Consider the following 20,517-nt stretch of genomic DNA (forward strand, 5'->3'; position numbering starts at 1 on the left):
GCTCTTTCTTGTACGCAGAGAAAGGTTTCTTGCCTTTAATGCTTCATGTCACAGTCAGGCCACAAGTCTGGTACTTTTATCTACTTGGTATGCCTTTATTTCATCTCTCCACATTCTCCTTCTCAAAGAGGGAGAAAAGACTAAACTGAATCAGTGATAACTGCAGCTATTGCTGCTGGAATAGCCATAATGCTGTACACCTCCAAGTAATTGACCACTTGTCACCATCAAGCTTCTTCAGCTTAATGCCACAAAGTAGGAATTAGCTAGTTTGAATTTTTTTTAACCTTCTATTTGCAGTACAGTAATACAGTGGCTGGTTTGTAGAAGTACAGATATACTTAAATACTTCAAACACTTAACTGAAAGGTAAACTATGATGTGCCTTTGCATCTTGTTAGTTACTCTGTGGTAGCTGCTTGTGTGCATGCTCTCAGCCTTTTGCTCTTAAATTCACTGTGAAACAAACTGTCTTGTGCTGACAGGGCTAAGACCATGCAGGTGAGCAGCAGAGATGGGACACTAGGGAATGGAGTTACAGTGCAGTAACTGGGTAGCCTAAAAGATGGATGGTGCTCTTCTTGCAGTCCTGAGCTATGGTCTGCAAGGCTGCCCTTTTCTGCCAAGCTAGGATTGAATGTTGCAAGGAATAGAGCTCTGACCAATGTTTGTGATAGGTTCTCTCCATCCTGATGTGTGCTGGTATTCACATGCTTTCCTCTTGAAGGGAAAAGGTGATTTCTGTCCCTGCTTTTGTAGAGGTGTGTCAGTATTGGCACTGGCATGGCTTAGCCTGTATTGTTTCATTGGGTGGGGTGGGGGAAAGGGGAGAGGAGATATAACTGGGTAATTGGATTCAGGGATGATTATGCTGCTGTGGTGAGTTTTACTGGATGAAGCAGCTTGTTGCGATAGGTGTTTGTTTCAGCTTCTGTCTGCAGGTGTGACCTGGCTAGATAAGGATGGTCTATCACGTTGATGATTTCATTGTTTGATTTGGCTGGACTGGGTGGAGAATGTAGCTGCATTGTTTGGGACTAGCTTTGTAGTTTGGTTTTGTGAAGTGGATTGCATGGCAGCACATTGCTACATTATTAAGGTGAAGCTGCAGTAGATAATAGTTGGAGAATGTTGGAGGGAAGAGAATATGCGCAGGCTTTCACAATGTGTAACTAATTGAGCCTCCAGCTCCTGTGTTTCTATTGGGAGATCTGGTCAGCAGAATGCATTGGGATTACACAGAAAAACTTTGGTAGTGATTTCAGTTTGCAGTTGTACTTTAGCTGCAAGGCTGTCCATGCTGTGTAAATAGCTGAGAGTGCTCTGAGAGACCACGCTGGCCCTGACAGTGTGAGTGTTGTCTGGATTCATACTGTTCTTGCAGCCACTACAGTTTTCACAGCGGGTGAGGGAGAAGCTGGCAGGTCACTGCTCATTTTTATTAACCTCAAATTTACCAGTAAGCCATTCCTCAGAGCCTGTGTTTCCTTATATTGCTGAACTTTCAGGCACTTAAACTTGCTTTGGATTCCCTTCTTCCTGTAGGGTATGCAACGATGTGAAGTAGGAGCTGCCAGAGCAGTAGACAGTGCTTCCTCCTTCTAAAACCTGCCTGGTTTTCCCCTAGATGTGATTGCCTGGCTTTACCTGATACTTCATGTTTCTGTTTATACATTGTCTGGCTGTGGAGGAGGTTGGGTATATGAAGCACAAGGGTTTGGCAGGTGTTGCTGGGCACATTGTGTGGGGAAGGTGAGCCTTTGAAGAGAGATGGGTGCAGAGAAGGGAAGGTGACATGTCCGAGCTTCATGCCAGCTTCTCTAAGCACAGATGAGCTCATAGGTATCCAGTTGGCTAAACGTGGGAGTGATAAAGCAGATCTGCCCTATTTTTCCTCCATGGGCAGCATGGATATTCAGAGTCTTCCATTCTGATGGTGGCTTCTTGGGTGCTGATAAATCTTTCCAGGCTGAGCAGAAGCTTCCCTTGTTGGTGGTTCAGAGCAAGTTTTGATTTCTCTGCTTCTGTGTTTGAATGCATGGAAGAAAGAGGTGTACAGCTTGGCTGTGAGTTCTTGTTGGTGAAACTTTTCATCTCCTTTTTCTAGGTGACTGTTTTTTGTGAGACAAGTGGTTTGCAACTCATGGCCTCCACGATGAATACTGCAGTGTCGTGACACCAGGGGTCTTGGTAAGCTACTTGCTAGAAAAGCAAGGACCTATCATATCTCCACCAACGCAAATCCATCTCTTTTGTCTCTGCAGTTGAAGTTTGAATTAATTTTAAACCATTGAAATTGTAGGCTTGCAACCAAGTGGGGTGGGGCTACATTTTCACCTGTTCTCACCTCCTCTTTTTAGCTTGCAGTGGCAGTGATGTGGTTACATGATCAACCAGATCAGGGGGCAAATCCAGCTGAATAGAAATTTCTGTTGTTTTCCTTGGGTTAGTTCCCATTCAGATCTTTCCCTGATGTGAGGAGAGGTGGTGAGAATGAGTAGCCAGCTGAACCACCCCTTTTCTCTGCAACCTTTGCCTGGCATACCTTAAACCTATCCTGAAAATACAGCCTTGGATGTAGCTTTCCAAAATGTCTTGAGAAGTGGTTTGACCATTCACCGTCACTACCTAAAATTAGATCCTACCTCTAATTTTAAAGCAATGATACAGGCTTTGCTATGGCAGGCAGACTCCAGCTGCAAAACTACATTTCTCTAGAGCTTTTCCATTATTGAACCCTAGATTCCCAGACATACATATGTTAGAAGTGCATTGAGAAAAATCATGAGACATTCGATTTCACATTATAAAAGATGGTACATTCCCCGTGTGCAGAAATAAGAAGCTGAGGAAGTTGAGTTGCTGTTGTTCCTCCAATGAATATATTGATGTATCCTTTATAGCTCTCTCTGGTAAGAATAAATTTAAACTGAAATTGGAAAACACAGTTCCCTTGCAGAGTGCATCAGTTCTAATATATGGAAGATGTGTGTATATAGAATAATAAAAAAGAAGGGTTAAAAAATTGGAGGGTTCCCCTCCCACCCCTGGGTGAAGTACTTGAAAGTTTGGTGATGTCAGGAATACTATGTAGCCAGTGTGATTGTGATTCTTCTCTTCATGTTTTCTCATTGCACTGTGCAAGACTGGGACTCTGAGACAATTCTCATCTTGTAATAGAAGGTAACATAATGCATAAATATTCAAGTGGAAAAGTGGAGGATGAAACAACGAGAATACTTAAGTCATCATGCAGGCATCTACGTCCTGCTGTAAGCATCAAGCTCTGCTCACTTTTACGCTGTTACTCCTTTTTTCATTCTTTTTTTTTAAACCTGGAATTCACTGTATATTCAGTCACACCTTCACCTTAAGTGAGGATGCTGAAATTTCCTGGAGTTCCGCTGACTTTTACAGATGTATCAATCTCTTGGAAAGCAGAGTTGGGTGCTGTTGATAGTGTTACAGTTTTGTTGAACAAAACAGACATAGGAGCCAAATTTTCATGTAAAGATGATACAATTTAGGTATGTGTGAAGAGGTTCTCTCTCCTCTTTAATGTATATGTATAGGACCAGCTCTAATTGCAACATGATAGGAGTAACAATAGTGATAGGGTAACTCCAACATTGTTCCCAAAATCAGTGGGATAACCAGCTAATAGCCCCAGAGAGGCATGTGGGTCCTCTGGAGTGTGTGGATCAGACTAGAGTTCATCTGATTATGCCTGATAAGAAGCCTTTAAAATGAGACATTTGTTGCAGAAACATTCCCCACATTAATAGGTTTGCACAGCACAGTGGAGGTGAGAATAGGGAGTAGGATGACTTCTCTGGCTCATGAAGGAGGTGTGTGGTAGAGAGGAGAATTTTTGGAGGTGATGCAGAACTTCACACAACTACTGCAGTGTGGATCACTATCATGTTAAAGTAGAGCAGTGCAAAGTCACTAAAATGTGTAACAGCACAACCTCACAACTGTACAAATTTGGGGAACTGGAAAACCATGGTGCTCAATACTACGAGCTGCTGATAGCTCTCCTTGGCCAGAGGTGGTCAGAGCGCCCATGTCTTTTAATCCTCTGGTGTCATCAGCACATAAGCCAATTTTTTGTTTTGAAATGCAGTTTGAACAGTAGTTTCTTCATAAAATTCAAGACACTCCCATCCTAGTAAGATTTGTTTCATTTGGTATACATAGGAAGAAACGACTTCTTTGGTGCTGAGAAGGAATATTGGGAATATTTACATTTGAATAATATTTAACTAGCAATGCCTAATACATTAACAATAAATCTTGGTTAGATTCTAAATTAAGTAGATTTGCATCTGAGTAGGTGAGATGAACAGGAGAGATTTTGTTGAAACATAAACAAGACAGACATTTGTTCCAAAATAATTAGCCCAAAGCAGGTAAACAGTAATGTTCAATAGTTTCCGCCTCCAGAAACAGCTTTATGTGCCTTATTGCCTGCGTCATGCATATTGTTTCTTAGAAAGAAGCTGAAAAAGCTGCTGCTTTTTTTGTGCCCTTTTTTTTTAAAGCCTCAATCTGTGGAGTGTTGCTGAGCAAATTTAGATGGGTACTACTCCAGTGCTTTTTTGGCCTTTCTAATAGATACGATGAGTGACTAACCCCTGGTGTTTTCAGAGTAATCACACATAGCTGGTAGCTTACAGGTGGTCAGGAAGGCATTTTATTTTATTTTTCTCCCTTTGTGTAACCCTTAGCACACATCATTGAACATATGTCTAGGTATATTGGACCAAAGAGACAAAAGATTTAGGCAGAGTTTATGTTCTTAAGAAATATCAGATTACGGCCATTCACAGGGGAATTCTGGATAGCTAAGTCATGGTGGGGATTTGTAATTTTGGTTTCCTGCTCACTTGCTGTGAGGTGTCTTTAAGCTGAGCACGGATTTGGAATCAAAGTGTTCAGATACAAGGTGCTTCCCTCTTTTATTGACTCCAGAATTATTTGCTTTGGACAAAGGAAAGATGGCCTCACTTCCTGTAAACTGAACCAGGGCTGCCTCTGGTCTGAAATACACATCTGTCTGAAAGCTCTTCTCCTGTGTCTTCTTGGGGATGGGGGAAGAATTGCCATGCATTGCTTCACACCAGACACATCTGCTTGGGAAGTTCCTCACTGGTTTTCTGTTCTCTCCTCGGGGGGTGGTTTGCAGTGTGCCCTGGAGATGCGAGACTTCCCCTGGGCAGCAGGAGGCACGCGTCTAGAGAATGCTGGAGCTGCAGGAGGGAAGTGCCCAGTGCAAAAGCAGCGAGGAGCAAAGAGAAAAAAGGCAAGCAGGCAGCCAGCACTGAGAGAAGCGGGTGGCAGAAAGTGCTTCAACGCTGCCTCTGGCGGCACGCTCCCCAGAGGAACTTGACAAGAGCCCATCTGCGTGTGTGTGAGACTGTGAGCTCAGGATTTCTGTCAATGCATTCCAGTAACCCCAAAGTGAGGAACTCCCCGTCAGGCAACACACAGAGGTAAGGAGAAGAGTCTGCAGTCAGCTGCTCTGGTTGGTGCATGTTGCCATCCCTGCTCTGCTGCTGGATTAGCCCAAGGACTGGGGCTGTGTGGCTTCCTGGTCCCTCTGTGCTCCCATCGGACCCACTAAGTGCCTGAGCAGTGGCTGCACGGTGCTGATGGTCTCCATGTTTGCAAGGCTCAGGATGAGCTGAAAGCTGTAAAGCCATGAGGTGTGGATTCTCCATTCCTTGTGCTTTCCTCCCTTCCTCCAGGTGCCTGGATAGGCTGTAGGAGAGTAAACATGCTGTTTCTATCTTGGTTTTTTTTCCCTTCCTCCTTTTCTAATTATCTGTTTCCCGAGGGGTAGTTGGGCAGCAGAAGGTCTCTCTGTCTGTACTTTCACACAGAATGCTTTCTCCATATTATTGGCTTGAACAGCCTGGAGAACTGATCAGCTGAGCACTGAGATCCTCTGCGTCACTCACCTGCCAGTGCAGCAGGTCAGCATTTCTTCCCCCCTTATTTGGAAGGGGAAGAATAGGGAAGCAAAGCAGTGTCCAGGGACTTAGGGTGGTTCTGATTGACAGCATTCTTGAGTTGGATTATTTACTCCTAGAGGTCATCTGGAGCTTAATAGTATTTCTGAGGGAATGCTTCTGAGTCAGATGTCTGTCCAAAGGAAGGAACAGCTTGTGTGAGTCCCACAGTGAGGATGCTAGCAAGTACTGCCTTTTGGAAGTGATAGTGATGATGGGAAAACACAATGCAGAAGATCTGATAACAATGGAGTAAGTGGAGGGTGAGGAGGGAAGGGGTGCCTAATATCTGTAGAACCCAGAGGAGCAAAATATTTTTAGGATACAATTTGCTGGATGGAAGAGGAATGAAAGACTCTGAGTCTCCTTTGGCAAGTTGAGGAAGCTTCACTGCCCCATTTTGCAGGAGTGTTCTTGGAGATGGTATCCTTCTCTTTCCTTATTCAGGGGCAGGTTGTAGCTGGTTTAATTGTTTTCACGGTCAGAGGTTTGTGTTTCTCTGGCAGCTCGCCCCAATGTATGACGAATGCTGCAGTAATGCTGGGTTTTCCTTGTGCTCCCTGTAGAACTGGATAGGGAGGTACAAGGGAGGGGGTGTGGGGGGGTCTGCTCTGAGCAGAGCTGCAGCATGGTGGGGTCCAGGAGAATGGTGAGGTGAACTTTATTGTGCCTTGTTTGTTTACTCTGAGCTGGTCTTGGTGTGAGGTGCTTCTCTGTGCACATAGAAACCGTTGTCTTTATTGACAGAAGCACCAGAGGTGGGTCCTCATGTGACAGCAGTTTCTGGGATCTGGCAGGTCTGTGGTTTGCCCTGGTGCCTTCTTGAGCAATGAGATCCCATCTTGGATAATAACCCTTTCAGGGCATGTTCAAAAAAGCACCTGCATGACTCTAAGCTTGCAGGCATTTTTTATTTGTCAGCAATTGTCTTAGCTTGCAAAGGTGACAGTGGTTGTTTCTGCTTCACTCCAATCTGTTCCTACAGGGCTGAATTAATCAATGGTGTGATTTGTCACTTTTTCCTTTTCTTTCTTTTATTTTTTCTCTCTCCCCAGTAGCCCCAAATCAAAGCAGGAGGTGATGGTCCGTCCCCCTACAGTGATGTCCCCGTCTGGCAACCCTCAGCTGGATTCCAAATTTTCCAACCAAGGCAAACAAGGGGGCTCCACCAGCCAATCCCAGCCCTCCCCCTGTGACCCCAAAAGTGGAGGTCACACCCCCAAAGTGCTCCCTGGCCCGGGTGGGAGTATGGGGCTGAAGAATGGGGCTGGAAATGGTGCCAAGGGGAAGGGGAAGAGAGAGAGGAGCATTTCGGCAGACTCCTTTGAACAGAGGGAAGCTGGGACTCCTAATGATGACCCGGAAATCAAAGGTATGTTTGCTAGGATTCATGTGCAAGTGCAGACAATCAGTCTGAATCCTCTGTGAGATGGAGAATTGCTATGCAAGTATTAGTGAAACATTTGTTTGTCTGGGCTTCTGTAAGTTCCAGCCAATGAAGTCTAAAGGTCTTGAAAGCAGGCGAAGAGGAGAGGTTGTCATAGCTGGCATTGGTAAATGTCTTGTTCACGCTCGGTTAGAGTCCAGACCTGACTCTGGTGGGAAAGTTCCTTTGTAACTCTTGAACTCCCCCAGAGGATTTAAAAGTACAAATGCAACCTGTTGGTCTCCTTCTGGCCTTTGGCCTTTCAGGAACTGTTCTGTTGTAACTGGGGTTTTAAACAATATTCAAGTCTGTTTTGTAAACACAGGTACATAACCCGTAGCACCCTGACTGCTAACACAAGCCAGAGAGCTGGGATTTCTGTGTTCTGTTCCTAGCTCCAACACTGGCTCCGTGAGGCAGTGCAAAACCAGACTACATGTTCAGTTGTCCATCTTTGTTGTCCATTTTCTAGGTCACCTAGCTAAGGTGGCTGAGCAAAAAAAAAAGTGAATTTTGCAGGAGTGTTTTCTTGAGGCAGACATTTGTGTTTGTTCCTACATTAAAGTGTAGCTTTTCTGCTTTTCTTTGCGGTCATTAGAGAATTGAAAGAGATCAGTTCTGGGAACTGCCACTTTCCATGGAAAGAGACAAAATGAGCTTTCTCCCAATGTTACTTGAATGACACCATGGCTTTAGAGGAAAGATGTGTGGTGTAATAGAAGAATTGCCTTTAGTGGTACTGGACGAAGAAGCAGGAAATTCCAGAGGAGGAAAAGCTCTGATCAGTTGTCTGAAATGATTTCCAAAGAGCTCCCAAGATAATGATTCCCTTCTTTTCCCCTATGTCGCTTTCCAGACTGCAATTCTGCTGATCATGTGAAGTCCCAGGAGTCTCAGCACACACCACACTCCATGACTCCTTCAAATGCTTCAGCCCCAAGGTCTTCCACACCTTCCCATGGTCTGACTGCCACTTTGGAGCCAGCAAGCGGGCAGAAGACTCCATCCAAAGTGGTTTACGTCTTTTCTACTGAGATGGCCAACAAGTAAGTAGGTAGATGCTTGAATGTCTTCTGGGAGCAGGAATTGTATTTGTGCTCATCTTTTAAGAGATTATCAAGGGCACTTTCTGCATCAAGTAGCAAAAAGTCGTTACTTGTTTTAGGGATGCTGAAGAGGCTGGAGTGGAGAATATCCCTACCTTTTTTCCTCTGAGAAGTAACTGTTTACTTCTCTGAGGTATGGGGATATTTTTTTTTTTTGCAAATGCTGATAGCTATTGTTTTGCAATCCATGCAATGAATAGCAGCCAGGATGGCTTAAATTGAGACATGAACCCTGAATGCTGATGAGTTTGTAGATGTAAGCATTTTCTTTTGCTACTTATCTAGAGTGAAATGTGTGGTTAAGTCTTTCTCCCTTCTTCCAGCTGAAAGATAGAAGGGAGGCCAGTTAAGAAAAATTGATTTTTAGCTTCAACTGGATATGTGCATCTGCCTGTCTGTCTTTGCAGGGCTGCAGAAGCTGTGCTGAAGGGACAGGTGGAAACCATCGTGTCTTTTCATATCCAGAACATCTCAAACAGCAAGGCGGAACGAAACACTGTACCTTTGGTAGGGAATACCTGCATGGGGATGGGAAGGGAAAATGGTAAATGTGCCTGTGTGTGACTCCGAGAGTCGGATGGTTATTTACACTCTGAAATAAGTTTTAGGAAGTCAGGCAGTTGTTGTTCAAACTTTCTGCACATAACCTAGTCTTGCAATATTTGGGTAGTATGTTTCCAACTCATTGCTCACGCAGAGCTAGCACAGAAGAAAGGGGTCCCTGCAGTAATGCCTTGAGCAAAGTAGGTTTCTGCATTGCCAAGAGGCTGCTGTGTAATTGCTGCATGAAGGCTACCCTTGCCTGCAAAGTTTGGGCTGGTGGGGTTGAGACTGGGGATTTTGTTTGCACTGCTGCTTATGAGATATGGCTGTAAGAAGAGCAAGTGACCGAGTGTGCCTTTTTCTTGCAGAACCCCCAGATCACTGCACTTCGGACTGAACCCAAACCTCTGCCGCAGCCCCAGCCCCCTGCTGCCCAGGACCAGAACCCTCCCCAGAACGCCAAAATGCAGCCGACTCCACCTGTGTCAGCGCCAGTATCCAAACCCACTGGCCCCCCGTGTCCCATAGATCAAGACAGTCCCAGCGTGGAAAGCAAAGTGATGTCTGTGGGCAGCCCTGCCAACTCTACCCCATTGCAGACAGAAGGATTTGGGCAGAGTTCAACCCCCAATAATCGAGCAGTTAGCCCGGTTTCCCAAGGTAGCAATAGCTCTGCTGCGGACCCCAAAGGTCCTCCCCAGCAGGTGTCTGGTGGGGACCCATCCAGTTTGGGTGAGAATCCTGATGGACTGTCACAGGAGCAGCTGGAGCACCGAGAGCGCTCGTTGCAGACCCTGAGAGACATCCAGCGCATGCTCTTCCCTGATGAGAAGGAGTTTGCGGGAGGGCAAAGTGGGGGGCCACCCCCAAATGCTGGGGTGCTGGATGGTCCCCAAAAGAAACCTGAAGGGCCAATACAGGCTATGATGGCTCAATCCCAAAGTTTAGGTAAAGGGTCGGGGTCTCGGACAGATGGAGGGGCTCCATTTGGCCCTCAAGGACACAGGGACATGCCTTTTTCCCCAGATGAAATGGGGCCACCACCAATGAACTCCCAGTCAGGAGCCATAGGCCCAGACCACCTGGACCATATGACTCCTGAGCAGGTGGCTTGGCTCAAGCTGCAGCAGGAGTTTTACGAGGAGAAGAGAAGGAAGCAAGAGCAGGTGGTTGTGCAGCAGTGTTCCCTGCAGGACATGATGGTCCACCAGCACGGGCCTCGTGGGGTGGTCCGAGGTCCTCCCCCTCCCTACCAGATGACCCCTGGTGAAGGGTGGGGACCTGGGGGTCCAGAGCCCTTCCCTGAAGGCATGAACATGTCACACTCTCTGCCCCCCAGGGGCATGGCCCCTCATCCCAACGTGCCCGGGAGCCAGATGCGCCTGCCTGGTTTTGCAGGTATGATGAACCCTGACATGGAAGGCCCCAATGTCCCGAATCCCACCTCACGGCCTGGGCTTTCAGGAGTTAGTTGGCCAGATGATGTGCCAAAAATCCCAGATGGCCGAAACTTCCCTCCTGGTCAGGGTGTCTTCAGTGGCCCTGGCCGAGGGGAGCGGTTCCCCAATCCGCAGGGCCTGCCCGAAGAGCTCTATCAGCAGCAGCTGGCTGAGAAACAGATGGGCCTCCCTCCTGGTCTGAACATGGAAGGCATCAGGCCTGGCATGGAGATCAACAGAATGATGCCTTCCCAGAGACACATGGAGCCTGGGAACAACCCCATCTTCCCTCGCATGCCGGTAGAAGGACCGATGAGCCCCTCTAGGGGGGACTTCCCAAAAGGAATACCCCCACAAATGGCTTCTAGCAGGGAGCTGGAGTTTGGGATGGGCCCTGGCAGCATGAAGGGGGACATGGGCATGAATGTCAGCATGGGCTCCAACCCACCCCTGGTCCCTCAGAAGCTGAGGGAGGCAGGAGTTGGGCCGGAAGAGATGATGAAGCTGCGCCCTGGTGTCTCGGAGATGCTCTCCTCTCAGCAGAAAATGGTGCCGCTGCCGTTCGGGGAGCACCCGCAGCAGGAGTATGGCATGGGTCCCAGGCCTTTCCTTCCCATGTCTCAGGGCCCAGGAGTCGGTCTCCGGAATCTCAGAGAACAGATCGGGCCTGACCAAAGGACTAACAACCGGCTCAGCCACATGCCGCCACTACCTCTCAATCCCACCAGTAACCCGAATAGCCTCAACACTGCTCCCCCTGCGCAGCGCAGCCTTGGCCGCAAGCCCTTGGATATCTCTGCAGCTGGTCAGGTGCATTCGCCAGGAATCAACCCCCTGAAGTCCCCCACGATGCGCCAGGTCCAGTCTCCCATGATGGGGTCTCCCTCGGGGAACCTCAAGTCCCCTCAGACGCCCTCCCAGCTGGCAGGGATGCTCGCGGGGCCCCACGGCGCCGCAACGCGGGCCCCACTGCCGCAGCTGCTGCTGCCTCCATTAAGTCCCCGCCTGTCTTGGGGTCTGCTGCTGCTTCTCCTGTCCACCTCAAGTCTCCGTCTCTCCCCGCACCTTCTCCTGGATGGACTTCATCTCCAAAGCCTCCTTTGCAGAGCCCTGGGATTCCCCCGAACCATAAGGCGTCTCTAACCATGTCTTCTCCAGCCATGCTGGGGAACGTGGAGTCGGGTGAGTGCTGCCTCTGCTAGCCAGATTTGGCGCTTTGGTTTGTGTCAGGTCATCCAAGATGTGCAGCAAGGGGAGGGAGGAGTGCTCTCGCAGCAGGACAGGAGCTGGATGGCCCTTTCCCCATTCAAGTGGGCTGTGCCAGTGCAGGGTGAGGGCTTTTCCTCCTCCTGTTGTATTTGTGGGTTTTCACCCTGCCTCCCATGTACGGAGCTGAGGGCTGGTCGCTGAAAGGATGTGGAAGGTTGATGGGAGAAATCTCTCCTTGGAGGGGTCTGTGGCTGTTCTTCCATAGCTCATGGTCCCTGTAGCTCAGTCGAGAAGATCCCGTTGATGTTTTTAAAGCACTTTGATATGAAAGGTTCCTACAAAGACATGCTGAGCACTTAACCAGCCCTGTGTCTAGGCATGGGTCAGGAATGGTTGGTCCTTTCTAGGTTTACACTGCAGACGGGAAGTTGTGATCCAGTTGTTCAGGTTTTGAGCATTTTGGAGTGATCTAACCACCACTGTACATAACACTTGGTTGCGTGCTGAGCCGTGCTGTGCCTGGGACCTCGGGGTTCAGGTGCTGGCACACCTCTGCCCTCACCTTCCCAAAGCTCACCCGCCCTTCAGTCCAGGCTTCCACAGCTCTGGGCGACCGACCTTTCTGCCCGGGAAATTCTGGCTGGGAAAGAGGAGCCCTTTGCCCACGTTGCCCTCTAGTGCTACCGCGAGTAACAGCGGGGACTGGGGACAGGGGTGTGCCTATGGGGTCGGCGGCTCAGGAAGGCACCTCAGTGCTTTAGTCTATGCCTTACGTAGTGCTTAATGAATGCTTTTACATGCGGCTCTTCCAAAGCACGGATCTTTCGGCATTGCAGGATTTTATATTCCCTATTCTCCTTTCCTCTTTTGGTTGGGAGGGGCTGAGGAACGTGCAGTGAATTTTCAGTGAGAGTGCAGCTTTGGTTAAGCATCTTTCCTTCACATTGGTCTGGGTGGCATAAAATTCATCAGTGAAGAACAAAGGAGATTGGAGGTGCAGTTAAGTTGCCTCTAATTTTGTGAGAGCAAAGGGTGACATTAAGCTAATAGGTGCAGAGAATGCTTCTTTCAGTGGAATAAGCAGCTAATATCTCTATATGAAACATGAAATGAAATATAAACAGGGAGTTTTACTTGTAGCTCCTGATGTAGCTTGTCAGAAATGTTCTCGCATGTCTCAGCATAAAATCTGCTACAGCATTACTTGTGCTGTCTGTGTCTTTTTTGATTATAGATTTTGATTTTTATGGCTACCTCTAAGTCTGTCTTCAGTGTATGGAAATTGAATAATAAGATTTTCAGACTAAACTGGTAATTCTTCATGTGCATTTGTGGAGGCTCAAGATAGTTCTAGTTAGAAGTGTTATCCAGTAGGATAACAGATGTTAATGAACTTGACCAGTAGGCTTATTTTTCTGGTTACCTTTCATAGCCATTGACTGCACTAGTCATGTAAAGTCTTGCAATAAAAAAGATTTCTAGTTTTTGAGATTTCTAGGGGAAAAGAATTGGATTTAAGGAAAACAGTAAGAAGGAGAAAAAATTAAGCTCTCTCTTTTTCTTTTCTTTTTTTTTTCCTAAGGTGGTCCACCTCCTTCCACAGTCAGCCAGTCTGCTCCTGTGACTCTCCCTGGAAATCTTCCCTCTAGCAGTCCTTACACAATGCCTCCAGAGCCAACCCTCTCCCAGAATCCCCTCTCCATTATGATGTCCAGGATGTCCAAATTTGCCATGCCCAGCTCTACACCGCTCTATCATGATGCCATCAAAACTGTGGCCAGCTCGGACGACGACTCCCCTCCAGCACGCTCCCCAAACTTGCCACCTATGAACAGTGTACCAGGTAAGAAAATCAAAGGAAGATAAGCACAAGGTATCAGGCAATACAGTGAGGGTGATTTGATGGAAGCCTCATCCAATGAAGACAGTGAGATGGGAAAAAACTTGGAATATGTAGCCATGGGTTGTTTTTGAGGAAGCAGTTGCAATTCTCTGAAATGTAGAGATGGTAATTCTCCTCGCAACTTTGCTTTTCTGTCCAGAAAGTGTGAATTCTTCAGAAAGTGTTTAACATGGAAAACATTTGTGCATGGGAGAGATTTCCCTTCAGGTATACTGGAATTATTTGTGTGACTGAAGGCTGGTCATGGGATTAAGGGTCAGACGTACTATGTGTTATCCAAAAGAAACTTTACCTCCCCTGCCTTAAGGCAGTGCCATAGAAGCTTCACTGTTTTTAGGGGGTTTGTTTGGGGGTTTTTTTGACACTGAATCATCAAAAATGCAAAAGTGGGCTGTAGTACCTCCACCCTATCGAATTAATAGTTAAAAAAGGGGATGAGTGGATGTTTCATGAGAGTGGCAATTGGTAATGAATTCTTAATGAGTTTACCTGTAGCTTTGCTGTGTGTTTCACACAGTAATGATCAGAGGGGCTGAATATATCTGGGGGAAGCTGGCTAATTGAATAAGTTCATGATGGTAACTCATTAACCTCATTGATCGCTGCCTCTTAGTCTTGCAAGGGTTACCTGATTTATCACTGCTGAGCATTGAAAGGAGTTCCGGTCACTTCCCAGTGGACAAGTGTCCATATGCTGATAATCTGTCACAGACATGTTTGTTACTGCCAGAGACATAGTAAAAGTGTGGTTTGGACTGAGATCCTACTTATGGAGCAGGCTTTAGTCACTGCTTCATAGGGCAGTGACAAGCTTAGGGAGTCTGCTCTTCAGGTGACATCAAATTTCTGGTTAAAATAACACTTTTCAGAGCCACTGCTGATGGTTTTTTTTCTAGCACTGCTTTTTTGTGTGTGTGTGTGTACAGACTTGGTAACCTTGCAGAAAGCTCTCTGATAGCTTTATTGATTATTACTGCTGTTGTCTAAATGTGATTCCTTATTTCTTCCCTAGGAATGGGCATTAATTCTCAGAATCCTCGAATTTCAGGTCCAAACCCAGTGGGTCCAATGCCAACCCTTAGCCCAATGGGAATGACCCAACCTCTTTCCCATAACAACCAGATGCCCTCTCCAAATGCTATGGGACCCAATATACCTCCTCATGGGGTCCCCGTGGGACCCGGCCTGATGTCACACAACCCAATGATGGGGCATGGTTCCCAGGAGTCTCCAATGGTACCTCAAGGACGCCTGGGCTTCCCGCAGGGGTTCCCTCCCGTACAGTCCCCTCCACAGCAGGTGCCATTTCCACACAACGGGCCCAGTGGTGGACAAGGCAACTTCCCAGCGGGAATGGGCTTCCACGGAGAAGGACCTCTGGGGCGTCCTACCAACCTGCCTCAAAGTTCGACAGATCCAGCACTTTGCAAGACTGGAGGCCCTGGCGGTCCAGACTCCTTCACTGTTCTTGGAAACAACATGCCTTCGGTTTTCACCGATCCAGAGCTGCAGGAGGTGATCCGTCCTGGAGCCACGGGAATACCTGAGTTTGACCTGTCCAGGATTATCCCATCAGAGAAGCCTAGCCAGACACTACAGTATTTCCCTCGTGGGGAGGTGCCAGGCCGCAAGCAGCCGCAGGGTCCCGGGCCTGGCTTCTCCCACATGCAGGGGATGATAGGAGAGCAGACCCCGAGGATGGGACTAACATTGCCCGGCATGGGGGGCCCTGGGCCGGTGGGAACTCCAGATATCCCTCTTGGCACGGCTCCGTCCATGCCCGGTCACAACCCGATGAGGCCGCCGGCCTTCCTGCAGCAGGGCATGATGGGGCCGCACCACCGCATGATGTCACCAGCACAGCCCGCCATGCCCGGCCAGCCCGCGCTCATGAGCAACCCCGTGGCCGCCGTGGGCATGATCCCGGGCAAGGACCGAGCCCCTGCCGGGCTGTACAGCCACCCGGGCCCTGTGGGGTCACCCGGGATGATGATGTCAATGCAGGGCATGATGGGACCCCAACAAAACATCATGATTCCCCCCCAGATGAGGCCCCGAGGTATGGCTGCTGATGTTGGCATGGGAGGATTTAGCCAAGGCCCTGGAAACCCAGGGAACATGATGTTTTAAGCTGCTACCATAAGACTGGATGTTGTGATCCTTGTCAAGATGAGATTCCACGTCCTGAGGGCTTTTTTGGGAGCTTCAGGAGTACAGTTTGGCCATGCAATAGGTGAAAAGAGACCAGAGGACGCTTTGGGAAATCTCGAATGTATGGAATTACCTGAAAAAAAAAAAATATTCATTTTAACAGGTTGTTTTTTTTTTAAGATTTATTTTTTAAAAATTATTTTTGTGGACTTGGGTATCCCGTGACGGCACCTGCTTTGAGAATCTGTAGCTGTATTTTGAGAATTGCCATTTGTCACAAGTTGCACCATTCTCTGTATGTTTACGTCCTTTGGACTGGCTTCTCCCAGGACTCTCGGTTATTTTTGGGGTTTTTTGTGTACTGTACTATATTGTAAAAGGGATTTTAGCAGAGACTTTAGTCTTTGGGGTGAGAGGAGAATGGGATTCTAGGCTGTTTACTTTAGGTGGAGAATCCATCTTCAGAACTTCGGACTATTTTCCTTCAACTCCAATGTATAGAAAAACCAAACTACGACCTCAGAGCAGAGTATTAATGAAAAGCACAAAAAGGAACTTAAGTTCAGTGAGGGGAATCTTTTAAAAGAAATAAATAATAAGTTAAGGACATATTTTTCAAATTATGGCGTGCTGTCCAGCACCTTCTGTCTCTCCCTCCCACTCTTTATTAAATAGGCTTCTCTCTCTCTCCGTCCCCTTCTGTCTCCTCCTATGGCAGCTGCAATACATTGTGTTATTTTGGGGAGTAAATCTAGGAGAGCCTCTCCTCACGTGGGGACTCTTCCCACTTTTAGGAAGGGGCTGGACTTGGACACTGTTACATCCTACAGTAGTCTCTCTCACTGTTTCCTATTCTCCTTTTCTTAGAAACCCCAAGTGATTTTATTAATGTGGGAGTGGAACAGACACTAAAAGTTATCCAGGATTTTTTTTTGTGGTTATTTTTTTTTCCTCCCCAGCGTAAAACGTTCTGTGTAACCTCCATTAAATTTGGTACAAAACCACTCGCCAGGGCTGTGGTGTCAGAAAAATAAAATATATTGTTTCTTACAAAAATGAACTGTCTTCTTTATCCAGTCCAGTTGTTTCTGCGGACATCAAACAGCTGGCCAGATGACTGTTTTCTCTTCCTTGTGATCATGGCCAGCCTAGAGGCCAGGTGGGGTAAACTTTGACAGCTCCTTAAAGTCTGGTCAATAGGCAGCTGTGTGCTCCTTTTGAGGCAATTCTGTTAACTTAATCCTGAACTGAGCTTGTTTTCCCTTGGAGGTCTTATTTCAGAACACCCCAGGAACGATTCTTACAGACTTCCTCAATTTGTTGAGGGTCAAGGAACAGATGAAACTTGTCTCTGTCACTTCCTCCCGGAGAGTGTTTGCAGCACACTGCAAGGTACGTGGGTTTGAGCTCCCCCCGAGCAGCAGTGTCAGTCTGCCCTGGCACTGGGATTGTGTCCCTCTCTGGGGACTTTGGATTGGGTCAGGTCTCTGACTGCCCGTGCTGAGAGCCTGAGATAGTGGGGAACAGATGAACTTTAATAACAAAGGTGAGAGAGAAATTGTCAGTGAGCAGATTTTTATCAAGACAACCCTGCTGAGTAAATTGTTGCTTTGCCACAGTTCTCATCGATTGCTTCCTAATCCCCTGTCTTTTCAAACTTGCCTTTTGAGAGGATTTCAGCAAGGAGGTTTTATGGTCTTGCCTATGAGGAGTGAAAGGCTGGATGACAAAACATGGATTGGGAGTTGAGCCCTGCTCCTGGAGAATACCAGCACGAGCCAGATGTGGATCTGCAGGCCAGGGTGTGGGCTCTGTGGCTGGCTATTCTGTGGTCCCCCAGCACTGTATATGGAGTGTGTAATCTGTTCTTCCTTCCACTTACTGCTACTTGAAATGATTTCAATGAGGAGTTTCCTCAGAGGGCTGGCCATTAGTGTGAAAATTCATGTGGAGAATGAGTATTTTTAACATGCTTGTGTGTGAGAATTTTTTAGAGTTAACTGATCCTTAACGGTGGAAAAAGAATTCCACTTGGTGGTTGATTTACTAAACTTTTGTTGCTGGTGTTATAAAATGACTGAAGCCATGCACCATTGGAGGCACGAAAGCCTCAGAGCCTTCTGTTGTCTGCTTCTAAATTCACCTTTGTGTTGTCATGCAAATTTACAATGATTTTGGGTGAGAATTACTCTTTTGACAAAGTGTAGGATGTCTGTTGTGGTGCTTCCCTCTGACAAGACAGGCATCGTGCCTGAAGCACGGGCTTGTCAAGATTTTAGAAAGAGCTGACAATGACACAGTAAGTGTTATTTCTGTAGAGCGGAATTACCTCTTCTTTAAGTGGTTGCACAGCTCCCTTTTGAGGACCTTGCATGGGAATTGTCACAATGCAACCTTTTTAAGTGTTGCCACTTCTGCCATCACTCCTGAAGGTTTTTACTATGTTGAACAAAGCAAAGTTCTTGATAGACATAGAAATAAGCTGGAGGTTTTGGGTTTTTTTTTAAACTGTCTTTCTCAGTTCCTCCTATGCCTGTTGAGATTTTGAATAGCAAAGGATTTGAGGTGGCTGTGACCTATTCTAGGAAAATTAGCATAGGGGATTCACTGTTTCAAAGCCACTGAACAGCGAGAGGATACATTTTAAACGTGCTGTATAATTAAAGTTCCTTCTGTGTCTAACTTACGATGCTGGCATTTGGTATCTTAATGAGATATTTCTACAGAAAATGCAGACGATGTGGATTCTCCTGAGTCCATGCAGGTACACTTAACTTCAGAGATTGCACCAGCAGATGGACAAGAGTTGCTAAGGTCTTAGCAACCTCCGTCGTGAAAATGACTCCGTAGATGTACATAGATTAACTTTTTTGTTTCACTCTGATTCTACTTCTTCCCTTTTTGCTTTGCAAATGGAAAAGCTTTCAGCTGTCAGCCTTGCAGATTCACCTGAGGATCTGTAAATCAGGCTCTGTTCCCTCCTGCTTATCAATAGTAACTGTGACTCAGCTTTGGTAGTCATGGTGCAGTTGAAGATGGAAAGTGGGTTGCCATTTTTAGTTTTCTTCCCCCCCCCCCCCCCTTTTTTTTTTTTTAAGCTTTCAAATCATCCTCCTCCACCTTTGTTTGAAAGAATGAAATAGACTTTATTCATACATGCTTGGCTGCTCTTCCTCTCTAGTAACATGGGAGGAAACCGTCTGCTGTTCAAATTATCTCATCCCAGATGGCTGCGCAGCCGGAGTGTGGAGAGACTTAAAAGGTAAACCCAGCAGATGGTGAACTTCTGAAACGCAAAGTAATGTGCCTGCTAAATCAAAAGTTTAAAATATTTGAAATCTGTTTGTTTTAAATTAGTAGACTTGCAATCAGGTCATCTGTGAAGTACAGTGGCAGTTTTAAGCACTGTCCAAATAAACTCAAGATTTGTACCTGTATCATGGGCTAGCTAATGTACCAAAGAAGATGACAGCAAGGAGCCAGCCTTAGGAATTTAGTGCTGACATCCTTGTGGTGTCTAATGGGTCGCATTTTGGAGGACAGACCAGCGTGTGTGGAGATCTGATCTGCACCAGTCTTGGTTGGGATTTGAATGCTGGTAGTGCTTCTGGTACAATACATATATCCTGACTCAAAGTAGATGTGGGTGGCCAAATCTTCCTGAGGGTAAGTTGAAATGCAGCATTTTTTGTCCCCCCAGAGTGTTAGGACTATTAGAAATATGGTATATGCAGGGCTTAGTTTTGTGGTGCTTGGTGTGCTCTCTGCTACGCTGGTTTTCACTCAGGTGGCAGGACAGGCTACATTTTATTGGTGGTGTCCTTCTGCACTGACAATGGTGAAGGCTTTTCTCATGCAGCTTTGCCAGGCTGCGGGCTGAAACATGTTCCCTAATGTAACACTTCTCGAAGAAAATTGATCCATGTTTGATATAGGCCTGTATTTAGTAGAGTGTACTCCAGTGTGTCAATTGGTTGTAATTCATTAACCTAAAAATGGTTAATGACACAGGACCAAAAGTTATGCTGTTTTGTCTGGGATACTGGGAAATTGTTGATTTCTGAGAATTTTTATTCCACATTCTCAGAAATGTCTCAGCTCTTCCATGCTGTGTTTGCAATTCAGTAGCTCCCACTTTCCTGTGTCCTTTGGTATAAAAAATCTTCCACTGTCCAACCAATCCTCTTCTGAAATGATCATTTACACCAGTTGTGGTCAGAAATAACTTCTTCATCCTGTGGGCCACAGGTACCATGGAAGTGCTCAGTGGGATGGACCAATGCATGGCCCAACCACTTCCACACTGAGGGGAAGGGAAAGGCTAGAACAAGGCAGAGGGGGCACTACAGAAACCCTGTAAGAGACAATGAAGTAACCTGTTCCCAGCGGTGCCTTCCTCCTAGCCCCTGCCAAGAAGCTGGCCTGCTTTTCTGAGGTCTTCTGCTGTTACTGAAATGTGTAGTACTCCGCCTAGAGTGATAGGAGGATTTTAACTGTGTGAAAGCAGTGCCCTTTAACAATCTTACCTGCTCTGCAACAATTTGTGCTGCCAAGTGCTCTGGGTTGTGGCTGTGTTGCAATTTTTAACCTGGTTGCTGGTCAGTTTTGTTGGGGATGCTCCTAGTTATTATTTAAGAGTAGGTATGTGAGTTCCCCCTTTCTATGGCCAAAGCTTCCAATGCCTTTTTCCAAGCAGTCCATGCCTCACAAATAACTTGTAATTGTA

At 46.7% G+C, this 20,517-nt stretch overlaps 1 protein-coding gene across 1 annotated transcript in view; it reads left to right on the plus strand.

The window, feature by feature from the left end:
* BCL9 (B-cell CLL/lymphoma 9) overlaps positions 1-16,851 on the plus strand; it is a 32,393-nt gene extending 15,542 nt beyond the window's left edge. Inside the window, 9 exon segments of the mRNA XM_008631529.2 lie at positions 2,108-2,190; positions 5,189-5,495; positions 7,070-7,386; positions 8,297-8,486; positions 8,954-9,053; positions 9,458-11,473; positions 11,476-11,710; positions 13,320-13,580; positions 14,653-16,851. Coding sequence (XP_008629751.2) covers positions 5,443-5,495; positions 7,070-7,386; positions 8,297-8,486; positions 8,954-9,053; positions 9,458-11,473; positions 11,476-11,710; positions 13,320-13,580; positions 14,653-15,770 — 4,290 coding nt within the window. The 5' untranslated portion in view covers positions 2,108-2,190; positions 5,189-5,442 and the 3' untranslated portion in view covers positions 15,771-16,851.
* Positions 16,852-20,517: the final 3,666 nt, after the last annotated feature.

The sequence above is a fragment of the Corvus brachyrhynchos genome, unplaced genomic scaffold (assembly GCF_000691975.1).
Source record: "Corvus brachyrhynchos isolate BGI_N302 unplaced genomic scaffold, ASM69197v1 scaffold152, whole genome shotgun sequence".
Classification (NCBI taxonomy): domain Eukaryota; kingdom Metazoa; phylum Chordata; class Aves; order Passeriformes; family Corvidae; genus Corvus; species Corvus brachyrhynchos.